The 13,129-nt window shown below is 35.2% G+C and overlaps 1 protein-coding gene across 1 annotated transcript in view; it reads left to right on the top strand.

Moving 5' to 3' along the window:
• Window positions 1-432: 432 nt before the first annotated feature.
• The window catches only part of NAALADL2 (N-acetylated alpha-linked acidic dipeptidase like 2), an 862,695-nt gene continuing 849,998 nt past the window's right edge, over window positions 433-13,129 (top strand). Inside the window, 1 exon segment of the mRNA XM_065875821.1 lies at window positions 433-505. Within this exon segment, the coding sequence (XP_065731893.1) occupies window positions 433-505 (73 nt within the window).

Consider the following 13,129-nt stretch of genomic DNA (forward strand, 5'->3'; position numbering starts at 1 on the left):
TACACAGCCTTGTGTTCTTCCTCTAAGGCTGCCTACAGTGGTGGCAAAAGGAATTAGTACTTTACACTTCCATGTAGGAAGAAAGAGAATGTGAGGAAAAAGACAGTGGCAGTGCCCACATTTGAGTCAAGAGACTTCTAAACTTTAGACCTTTTTCAGCCTCAGGAAACTCAGATAATTTCTTTTGTCTTCTGTTTATTTCCCATCGGTATGTAATAAAATCAATAATTCATTTTAATCTGGCCAATTGTGCAAAAATATTTTTTTTAAGCCACAAAGTGATATGTTGTAGCTAACCCGTGAGCTAATGCTCACATGTTTCTGCATTTTGGCCATTTTTAAGTTCTAACGAAAGCCTTGCATTAAAGAGATAGACGCGCTTCGGTAAATATAGAAGTCTCCAACTGCATTCAAACAGATGAGATTTAAACCATGACTTGTGCCCATACATCACGGCAACAGAAGAGCTTAAGCACAGGTGTGAGAGAGACACAGACATTTCTTGGTAAGTTTAAGAAAGAAAAACAGAAAAGGAATCTTTATTTTGTTTAACAGTTAAAAAAAAGTAACTCTTGGAACAGTAGAAAGAGATGGTATGGCATTAACTTTGAATGAAGAGAGAATTGACATCCAGTGCTTTGAATCTTTTCTCATTTTAGCCTGACTATTGGGTGAGGTAATAGAAATAGCAAACTCACTTTGAAGCAAAACCAGAGGAACTTGTTTTGGTTACAAAATGTACTCTTGCCATCCTGACAGGATTATTGATAGATAAAGAAACTCAAGGTCATAGGCCTTGATGTTTTGCTCATTCTATGGTAATCTTATTTCTGGAGATTGTTGGCTCAGCTAGTTCTTAGCTAGATGCTGGGAAGATAAATTTGAACTTGGGCTTGTGACACCACTTAACTTGTAATAATGATTGTTATCAGTGTCTCTCCATCCTGTTTGGAGGGCAGGAAGTTTGGCTAGGTGTGTGTGTTTTTTTCCCAACTGTGAATGACATTTGATTTGCCCAGCTATTTCTCCCAAAGTGGTGGCTAGGAATTACTACTATTATAGAACTATAAATGCATTTTTATTATTTAGGGCAAAAGAATGATATTGAACCATTTTTCTCTAGCTGTAATGTGGTTAGTTTTTTTGTTTGTTTTTTTTTTCGATTCCATAGGCCTAATCCTAACCAATCCACTGGCAAAATTTACCTGTCGAATTTTTTTTTTAATCTAGGAAACTCATTTTATTTACTAAAGAACATTTTTTTACTTTGGGATTAAAAATATATTTCTATAAAATGATTTTGTTCTACCTGTATTTTTGTGAAATAGAGCAGGATAAGGTCTTATGCTGAAGCAGTGGAAATGCACAGTACCGAGAAACTCAAGCTAGTAGGTGAGAGTTCAGGAAAAATAGATAACAGAATAGTAAAGTAAAAGTAAGCAGTTTGGTTTTGAAGTTTGTTCTTCTACCTTTTCAGTTTACAATAGACAACTCTAGAATAAGATCTTTTATATTAAGCAACTACAGTCAAATTTATCCAAATCAGTAAGTTTAATAATGACACCATTTTTAAACAACCCTTTTTAACGGAGTGATCCAAATGTTTTCATAATCCTTGGTGCTGCTGAGTTACTCTGTGCTGCTATCTCTGCAGCACAGCTCTCAGTTCATAGTCAACATTCTTTAACTGTTAAAGCAGCATGAAGGTCAGAAATCCTGTATACCCAGGAACAAGGATCACCTCAGGAATTCACGTCAGGTCTCTTCGTCCTGAAGTTGTCTAAATCTTAGGTGGACGGACTTTTTTAGAGACAGGAATCAACAAGCCAGTTTATGGAGTTGTGTTGTAAAGATGGCATTATTGTTGGGGTTACGGTAGGTATTTGTTACCTATCCTAGGGAAAGAGTAAAACCTGGGGAAAAGGAAAAAGAAAATATGCTTAAACAATGTAGTTTCTAGTCCACAAACATACTAAGAAATCAAATGATGATGTTAGTCACATTCATTTGTCTAAGGCCCAAGTCTAGAACATGTTGTTTATTTTCAATTGTATCAATCAGGAAACTGGGCATACTCAGATGGGGAAAAGTTGTAGGCAGGTCTAAGGAAAGTGTCCCAGGGCTAGCAACAAGGAAACCTTCATTGTCCTTTGCCTAGTGGGCAAGGGGAAAATGGATCAGTAGTTCGAAAGAGAGTTGTGTAGAGGACATTACCGGAGGAGCTGTGGCTTTCAGTCAAGGAAGAGGCCCAGCTTGCTGTGACCTGGCAGGGAGGAAGCTGAGGGATAAACACTCTGGTCTTACTCTCTTTCTGCCCATGATCTCCTACTGTTGCCTTTCATTGGACCAATCCAACTAAAAGCTGGAGGGCTAGGGAGCTTATTGATGGAGGCCTCACAGGTCAACTTCTCTGGGCAGAGTGGGGCAGAGAAGGCTGGAGGGCCAATGAAAATTCTGCATATAAACATTTCCTGGTGGAGCTGTGTGTGTAAAATATAAACTAAATTGGCTCAGCCTTAAGTGTAAAGAAGACTTTTGTTACTTTAAGAATATGATTTAATAATACATAGCGTGAAAAACTACTTCAGTTAATCATTTATTGATTTAAAGATTCTTGTTCAACAGTGATAATACATATTTATAGTACATATTGGAATAAGGAGTGAGGATAAACTTACAGATCGTCTAACCAGTATTTAACAAGAAGGGAAGGTTGTTATAAGGTAGCTAGGGGACTTGGAAAATCAAGTGACTTTTGTGTCAGAACTGAGTTTAAATCCTGACTGGGGCATTACTACTGAGAACTTAGGTATTTTACTTAACCACTGGGCACTGTGCTGCTTGAATGACCTAGTGCTATTTTTTGTTATCAGGACTCCCTTGCTGACGTCTTAATATAAATCACAGAAAATGCAAATATCAATTTTAGTATACCACTGAGCCTTGTAATCTTGCTTTAAAAATGTTAATGCCTGCTATTAGACTCCTCTTAGAGTAAAAAAAGAACGAATCTATATGGAGTTTATAAAAGAATATACTTTTTTTAAACTACTGATGATCAGATTCACTGATATTCATTAAAACATTCCAAAATGACACACAAGGTCTGGGTAATCCTAGTTTAAATGGATGACTCCCTACCAGACCTATCCCTGTTACCAGTGATAAGAACCAAGGCTGTATAATTCAAGTCATTTTAGACACACGTTCATGTTTGAAACAAGGAATGTAAGAGCAGAAGACAGTTTTCAACATATGGTAAGCTCTTTCAATGCAGCTGGCTGCAATTCTTGTCAAAGGTCATAGAGACAAAAAAGACACGTGCAGAAGTGGCTACGTTCTTCAAAAGCACATTCAGGAAATAACACTGTTATAAAACATATTCCCTGAAACAGAGAAAAATTACCCCTTTATCTATAATGCAGAGTGACTGGAAAGATGAATCTAAACTTGGTTATATGTTTCCATGTATCAAAGAACAGCAGAGAAACAGAGATGAATCAAGAAAGTCAGGAAGGCATATACAGCAGAGAACAGTGTAACAGAATGTACTTTGAGATTCAACCTCAGTTAGTCCCTGGAGCTTCTATATTCACTGCACTCCAGAGAACAAGTAGAAATTCGGAAATGTAGCCATCCTGGAATGGCTGAAACAAGATGGCTATTCTGCCACTCTCCAGGACTGGGTGTATGGGAGGAGAGCTTGACTAGAGGATAGCCACATTACAGGCAAAGACACAGTCACAGTTTTCACAAAGAGTGACATTGTAGCCAGCATGAAGAGAGAAGAAGTTTAATTAGGATTCTTTTCTGACCCTCTAAACTTGGGTTAGTCTGCTGTTCTGAGTAGTCTCACACTTTAACATCACGCTGTGCTGCATGTAGTTATTTATCTGAGTTTTGCACTCGACTGGAAGTTCCATGAGGGCAGGGATTGTGTACTCCATGTGCTATCCGGTGCCTTGTACTGAACAAAGTGGATGTTCAGCACATGTTTGAGCAGTAAGAAAAACCAGAAGGGCTTGTAACTAGAAAACAGATTGGACCAATTGGGGCTCTGTGATGCTGTGATTTATGATAATAACTATGTATACTTCATCCACTGTTCTGGGCACAGAGCTTCTAAAACTCTTGGAATTTCCTAAGATATAGGATTCTTTTGTTTTTTTAATGAGGTAGCTTTGGACCACACCTAAGGATGGGGGCTGTTTGCCAGGAGTACCAACCATGTGATTAGCAGGTTGGAACTTTCAGTTCATCTCCCTGACCCCTGGATTGAGTTCAATCACCAATGGCCAATGGTTGAATCAGTTGTGCCTGTGTAATGAAGCCTCCATAAAATCAGAAAAGGACGGGGTTTCGAGAGCTTCCAGGTGGGTGAACACCTGGAGATCTGGGAAGAATGGTACCTTCTGAAGAAGATATGGAAACTCATCATCTTTTCCCCATACCTTGCTTTATGTGTCTCTTTCATCTGGCTGTTCCTCACTTATATCCTTTTATAATAAACAGGTAATCTAGTAGCTAAATTGTTCCTCTGAGTTCTTTGAGCTGCTCTAGTAACTTAATCAAACCCAAGGAGAGGGTTTGGGAACCTCCAATCTATAGCCAGATGATCAGAAGTACAGGTGACAACCTGAACTGATGATTGGAATTTAAAGTGGTAGTGTGGAGGTGGCAGTCTTGAAGGAATGAGCCCTTACCCTGTGGGATCTTGCACTATCCCCAGGTGTTGTCACAGTTGAGTTGAATTGTAGGACCCCAGTTGGTATCTAAAAATTGCTTGGTGGTGGGGAAACCCACCTCCACCTGGAATTGATGGACAGAATTGTAGGCTGATATAAGACTGCCGTTTTTACCCTGATGGATTTTTGGTAAGGTGGGATTTTTCCTTGATTAGTTTGAACACTCTTCCTGGAAGATACTGTTAATAAATGCTTGTTTGGAGAATGGACCCTTGAGTTTAGAGTTTATTCTGACAGAAGTGTATTCACTCTACTTTACTCTTAAACTTTACTAGGATTCTATAAATTGTGAATATTGAGGCCCATCTGATATATTGATTCTTTTTTATTATATAAGTTTTAGGGGTACAGCATTATAACTTGACACCTGTATACACTACAAAGTGGTCACCACCACAAGTCTAGTTGCATCCATCACCATACAGTTGACCCCCTTCATCCATTTCATCTAATCCCCAACCCCTTCCCCTATGGTAAATACTGATCGGCATATATATGGGTGAATTTTCGTTTTATTTAGGTTCTTTGAGATTCCATAAATGAATGAAATCATATGGTTTTTGTCTTTTTCTGACTTATTTCACTTAGCATAATACTTCAAGGTCCATCTGTGTTGTGGTTAATGGCAGATGCCATTTGTTTTTATGGCTGAGTAGTATTCCATTCTCTGTGTGTGTGTGTGTGTGTGTGTGTGTGTGTGTGTGTGTGTGTATGTGCCTGTGTGTACCACATTTTCTTTCTCCATTCATCCATCAATGGACACTTAAGTTGGCTACTGTAAATAATACTGCAATGAACATAGTGGGGCATATATCTTTCAAAATTAGTGTTCTTCAGATAAATACCCAGAAATGGAATAACTGGATCATATGGTACTTCTTAACTTTTTTGAGCTGTCTCCATGCTGTTTTCCATAGTAGCTGTACCAACTTAGTCTCACCAAGAGGACTGTTCTCCATATCCTGTCCAATATCTGTTTTTGATGTTTGATAATAGCCATTCTAACAGTTGTGAGGTGATATATCTCATTGTGGTTTTGGTTTGCATTTTCCTAATAATTAACAATGCTGAACATCTTTTCATGTGCCTCCTGGCCATCTGTATGTCTTCTTTGGAAAAAAAAAAGTCTATTGAGATCTTCTGCCCATTTTTTGATCAGGTTTTTGTTTATTTGTTTGTTTTCTGGTTATTGCTGAGTTGTGTGAGTTCGTTATTTATTTTGGATATTAACCCCTTATCAGATAGATGATTTTGAAATACCTTCTCCCATTCAGTAGGCCTTTTCATTTTGGTGATAGTTTCCTTCCCTGTGCAGAGGATTTTTCATTTGAAATCCCATTTTTTTATTTTTGTTTTTGTTTCCCCTGCCTTTGAGTAAGATCCACAAAATATCACTGACTGATGTCCATGACGTTATGGCCTATGTTTTCTCCTAGGAGTTTTATGAGTTCTGGTCTTCCTTACATTCAAGTCTTTAATCGATTTTGAGTTAACTTTTGTATGTGGTGTAAGATAGTGGGCTAGTTTCATTCTTCCGTATGTGGCTATCCAATTTTCTCATCGCCATTTATTGAAGAGACTGTCCTTTCTCCATTGTATATTCTTTACTCCTTTGTTGTAAATTAATTGTCCATATATGTGTGTATTTATTTCTGGGCTCTCTATTCTGTCCCATTGATCTATGTATCTGTTTTTGTGCCAGTACATTATTGATTTAATTAATATAGCTTTGTAGTATAGTTTGAAATCAGGGAACATGATACCTCCAGCTTTGTTCTTTCTCAGTGTAGTTTTGGTTATTCAGGACCTTTTGTGGTTCCATACAAATTTCAGAATTATTTGTTCTAGTTCTGTGCAATATACCATTGGAATTTTGATAGGGATTCCATTGAATCTGTAGATTGCTTTAGGTAATATGGACACTTTAACAATATTTTTCCAGTTCATGAGCATGGGATATCTTTCCATTTATTTGTGCTTTCTTCAGTTGTTTTCATCAGTATCTTATTAATGTTCAGTGTACAGGTCTTTCACCTCCTTGGTTAAATTTATTTCTAGGTATCTTATTTCTGATGCAGTTATAAATAGAATTATTTTCTTAATTTCCCTTTCTGATAGTTTATTAGGTATAGAAATGCCACAGATTCCTGTATATTGATTCAGTATCCTGCAACTTTACTAAATTCATTTATCAGTTCTAACAGCTTTTTTGGGTGGATTCTTTAGGGTTGTCTCTATATAGTATCATGTCATTTAGAAATAATGAGTTTTCTTTCTTCCTTTCCAATTTGGATGCCTTTTTTTGTTCTAGTTTGATTGCAAGGACTTCCAATACTCTGTTGAATAAAAGTAGTGTGAGTAGGCATCCTTGTCTTGTTTCTGATCTTTGATAAAAAGCTTTCAGCCTTTCACCGTTGAGTATGATGTTATCTGTGGGTTTGTCATATATGGCCTTTATTATGTTGAGGTATGTTCCCTTTATACCCACTTTGTTGAGAGTTTTTATCTTAAATGGATGCTGAATTTTGTCAAATGGTTTTTCAGCATCTGCTGAGATGATCATATGATTTTTATCCTGTATTTTGTTAATGTGGCATATCATGTTGCTTGGTTTTTGTGGATGTTGAACTATTCTTGCATACTTGGAACAAATCCCACTTGATCATGGTATATGATCCTCTTAATGTATTGTTGGATTCAGTTTGCTGATATTTTGTTGAGGACTTTTGCTTTTTTACATCCTATGTTCATCAAAGATATTTATTTATAATTTTCTTTTTGTGTATGGTGTCCTTGTCTGGTTTTCGTATTAGAGTACTGCCAGCTTTATAAAATGCTTGGAAAGTTTCTCTCCTCTTCAGTGTTTTGCAAGGGTTTGAGAAGGACAGGTATTAAGTCCTTGAATGTTTTGTAGAATTTTCCAGTGAAGCCTTCTGGTGCTGAGCTTATGTTTTTTTTTTTTTTTTTTTTTTTGGATGGGGGGAGATTTTTTTTTACCTTTTCAATTCTCTTACTAGTATTCTGTCTACTTAGACTTTCTATTTCTTCATGATACAGTCAAAATATTGTATGCTTCTAGGATTTATCCATTTCTTCTAGTTTGTGCAACTTGTTGACTTATATTGTTCATAGTAGTCTCTTATGATCCTTTGTATTTCTGTGGTGTCATTTGTAACTTCTCTTTCATCTGATTTTGAGTCCTCTCTCCTTTTTATTTGGGTAGTGTAGATAAAGATTTGTTGATTTTTTCCTTTTCAATGAACCAGCTCTTGGTTTTATTGACCTTTTCTTTTTTTTTTTTTTAAGTCTCTGTTTCCACTCCAATTTTTGTCTTTTCCTTCCTTATACTAATTTTGGGCTTCATTTGTTCTTGTTCTAGTTCCTTTAGATATAAATTTAGATTGAAAATTTTCTTGTTTCTTTACATAGGCCTATATTTGCCACGAAGTTTCCTCTTAGAACCACTTTTGCTGCATCTCATAAATTTTGGTATGTTGTATTTGTTTTTCTCTAGGTATTTTTTTATTTCTCCTTTGATTGATGACCCATTGGTTATTCAGTAGCATGTTGTTTAATCTTCACATCTCTGTGGCTTTCCCCTTTTTTCTTCTTGTGATTGATTTCTAGCTTCATATCATTTTGGTTGGAGAAGATGCTTGACATGATTTCATTTTTCTTGAATTTGAAACTTGTGTAGTAATTCCTCCTGAGGAATGTTCCATATGCACTTAAGAATGTGATTTCTGCTATTTTCAATGGAATGTTCTGTATATATCTATTAATTCATCTGATCTAATGTGGAATTAGAGTCCTGTGTTTCTTTATTGAGGCTCCATGTGGATGATCTATTAATTGATGTAAGTTGGGTGTTAAAGTCCCCTGCTATTATTGTATTTCTTTCAATTTCTTCCTTTAAATCTGTTAATATTTGCTTTACATGTTGTGGTTCTTCTCTGTTGGATACATATATATATATATATATGTATAAATGTTATATCTTGTTGGATTGACTGCTTAATCATTATTTAATGCCCTTCTTTGTCTTTTATTATAGTTATTGTTTTAACACCTATTTTGACTGATATGAGTAGCTATTCCAGCTTTCTTTCATTTCCATTTGCATGGAATGTATTTTTCTGTCCCTTCACCTTGTGTGTATTCTTCCTTCTGAAGTGCATCTCTTGTAGGCAGCATATAGATGGGTCTTGCTTTTAATCTGTTTGGACACTGTTTTTTGATTGGTGACTTCAGTCCATTTACATTTAATTATTGATAGGTATGTACTTATTACCATTTTGTAGTTGTTTTCTGGATGTTTTTGTAGTTCCTTTGTGCCTTTCTTCTTCTCTTTCTCTCTTCGAATGTGCTTTGGTGGTGTTCTTTAGTGTTTAAATTTCTATCTCATTTTCTTTTGTGTATTTACTATACATTTTTCCTTGTGGTTACTTATGTTCACATATGACATCCTATGTAAATAGTAGTCTGTTTTAAGTTTGTGACAACTTAAAGCTTTGGAATGTGTTCAAATTTCTTTTTAATCACCCCTAATGTTTTCACTTTTGATGACACATTTTACATCTTTTAATTTTATGCATCCCTTAACTACTTATTGTAGTTTTAGATATTTTCATTAATTTTATCTTTTAACCTTCATGCTTGCTTTAATTAATTTCCTACCTTTATTATATATTTACCTTTTCCAGTGAGTTTTTTTCTTTCGTGTGTTGTCCTAGTATTAATTAGTGCCATTTCTTTTCAGCTTATTGAAGTCTCTTTAATATTTCTTGTAAGCCTGGTTTAATCATGAAGCACTCTTTTAGTTTTTGCTTTTCTAGGAAACTCCTGAGCTCCCCTTCAATTCTGAATGAAAACCTTACTAGGTAATGTCTTGGTTGGAAGTTTTTTCTTTCAGCACTCTGAATATGTCATGACATTTGGCCTGTAAAGTTTCAGCTGAAAAAATTCTTATAGCTTTATGGGATTCCCCTTTGTACGTAACAAACTTTCTTTTGCTGTTTTTAGGATTTTCTCTTTATCCTTAATTTTTACAATTTTAATTATAAAGCTTCTTGATGTGTGTGTATGTTCTAGGATCCTCCTATACCAGCATCTTGAACACTCTCCATTTCCCTTTGATTTTTAAATTCTAATAACATAAGCAACATTTCACACTTAATCCTTAGTTTGCTAAAAACAGGTTTTTGACTGCTGTTTTGGGTGGAGAAAGAAAGGTCCTGATAGAAATGTGCTGACAGATCTTATAGAAATGTGCTGACATTTTTCTTACCTTTTAAAAATGCTTACTTGCACTTCTAACTCCTTGAAACAATGGATGATTAAAAAAAGTTTTGGATGGATGCTATTTGAAATATGTAAGAAGTTTTAGAACTAAGAGTGGTACCATTAAAAAGAAACTTTAGAATTTACTGTTAAATGAGTAGTATTCAAAACACAAGGGACACAAGGGAAGTAAAAACAAAACACTGAAGGTAGTGATAAGATATCTTACAATAAAGACATTTGTGAAGGTTTAGAGGGACTAGGAGATTCTTCCTACCAGTGTTACCTCTGCCAAACTTGGAAGGAGGAGTCCCAGGGGTTCTCTGTAACTGAGGGTAGACTCAGTTTAATCCAGTTCTTGTTATCATGTCTACTTGGTAATGAAGTGAAAATTTTAGCATCAGAGAGATATAACTCTGGTACTTGAACTGAAAGTATGAAAATTTATGAAGAAAATAGTACTGGAGATAAAGTTATGATTCCTTGGTTTGTGAACATAGGCCTACTTCTATTTTAGCACAGTGAACATCCACCTAGTAGATACAGCAAATTTGCAATCAGAATGCCTTTAGAAAAGCATGTACTTTTTACCTTCCAGGCAAAACTCCACTGGAAACATGGGCCACTCTAAAATAGATCAACCATTAAGAAAATTGCCAGCAAATTTTTATTGGCTAAATTTGCCATATGCCACATATGTTTTAATTATTTGGAGGGGAGAAGAGCCATCAAAAAACTTTATTAAGAAAGGTCTATAATCTATAAGTTTAAAAAATGTTATCTTAAATATTTTGTATAATTCTACCCAAATGTATAAATTTTCATTAGGACTTGAACATAAAATTACTAGACCTCTGTGATGACTAGGTGAAATGGGGAATTTTAAAACATTATTAGGTTAGCTTTTATTACACATAATGAGGGTCTCCCAGATGGTTTAGAACTCATTAAAAATTAATATTATAACCACTGGACATGTCATAAAGTGTCTTGAACTGATAAGCCTTCCTAATTTTCTAGTGTTGTTCTAGTTCATTGATGAAGTAAAGTGGCTGGCTTTTTAAAATTGATAATCCTATTATAACTATTAAAGTGTAGTATACTCATTTTCTCTCAGGTGTTTAAAGTGAGTTCTCACCTCCCTCAAATAAAATTATGCTATAATACAGTGAATCTCAAACATTTCAAATTTGAAGACACTTTGTATAAATTATTTTGTTATAGACCCATATTATGATAGCTGGCCTTTTTACTTGTTTTGGTTCAAAAAGTGCTGATGAAATGCTACTATGACTTTAATATCGATGTAAAGTAGATATGTATTTGTTAATCTAAATAGCATTTATACTCATTTGAAAAATGAAGATATATATATTGTACTATTAGTATATGTATATATTATGTGTATGATTGAACAGTTCTTGCTCTACTAACCCTGTTAGGACTTTGTGAGTTTCATTGAACCATTGCTCTTGTTTAAGAAGATATATTCAGCAAGTGGTGTTGGGAAAGCTGGACAACCACACGCAAATCCATGAAGTTAGGACACACCTTCACACTGTACAGAAAAATAAAATCAAAATGGCTTAAAGACTTAAATATAAGACATGGCACCATAAAACTCCTAGAAGGGAACATAGGCAAAACATTCTCTGACATAACTCGTACCAGTGTTTTCTTAGGTCACTCTTCCAAGGCAATAGAAATACAAGCAAAAATGAACAGGTGGAACCTAATCAAACTTATAAGCTTTTGCACAGCAAGGGAAACTATAAACAAAATGAAAAGACAGCCTATAGACTCAGAGAAAATATTGGCAAATGATGCAACCAACAAGGGATTTATTTCCAAAATATACAATCAGCTCATACAACTCAATAATGAAAAAATAGCCTAATCAAAAAATGTACAGGAGACCTGAATAGACAGTTCTCCAAAGAAGACATACAGATGGCCAACAGGCACATGAAAATATTCTCAACGTTGCTAATTAATAGAGAAATCCAAATCAAAACTACAATGAGGTATCACCTTACACTGGTCAGAATAGCTATCATTAAAAAGTCTACAAATAATAGATGTTGGAGAGGGTGTAGAGAAAAGGGAACTCTTCTACACGGTTGGTGGGAATGTAAATTGATGCAGCCACTATGGAGAACAGTATGGAGGTTCCTTAAAAATCTAAAAATAGAGTTGCTGTATGATCCAGCAATCCCACTCCTGGGCATATATCCAGAGAAAACTCTAATTCAAAAAGATACGTTCACCCCAGTGTTCATAGGAGCACTATTAACAGTAGCCAAGATGTGGAAGTAACCTAAATGTCCATTGACAGATGAATGGATAAAGAAGATGTGGTGTATATATACATACATACATACATATATATATATATATATATATATGTATATACACACACACAATGGAGTATTACTCAGCCACAAAAAAGAATGAAATAATGTCATGTGCAGGAACATTCATGGACCTAGAGGTTAGCATACTAAGTGAAGTAAGACAGAGAAAGACAAATACCATATGATATCACTTATATGTGAAATCTAAAATATGATGCAAATAAACTTATTTATGAAACAGAAACAGACTCACAAACATAGAAAAACTTATGGTTAACAAATGGGGATGTGGGGAGAGGTATAAATTAGGAATTTGGAATTAACAGATACACACACTACTATGTATAAAATAGATAAACAAGGACCTACTGTATAACACAGGGAACTATATTCAATATCTTCTCGTAACCTATAATGGAAAAGAATCTGGAAAAGAATATGTATATATATGTACAACTGAATCACTTTGCTGTACACCAGGAACTAATACATTGTAAATCAACTATACTTCAATTAAAAAAAAGATATACAATGTCAGTGTCAAGAAACAAAGGGCATCTAAGAAGATGCTCTATCAGTGGGTCAAAATGTGTCTGAAATCTGAAAGGGGCCTGTGCTGAAGACTTAGCGGGCTTATCCTGATGTCACAATAGTGCTATGAAGGAGAATCCTCTTGGGCCACTGTGGTGCCATTTAGTGCCACTACAGAGACAAATACACAAACATACAAGTTCTCATGTTCTAAATAAG

Source organism: Phocoena phocoena, chromosome 4 (genome assembly GCF_963924675.1).
Source record: "Phocoena phocoena chromosome 4, mPhoPho1.1, whole genome shotgun sequence".
Lineage (NCBI taxonomy): Eukaryota > Metazoa > Chordata > Mammalia > Artiodactyla > Phocoenidae > Phocoena > Phocoena phocoena.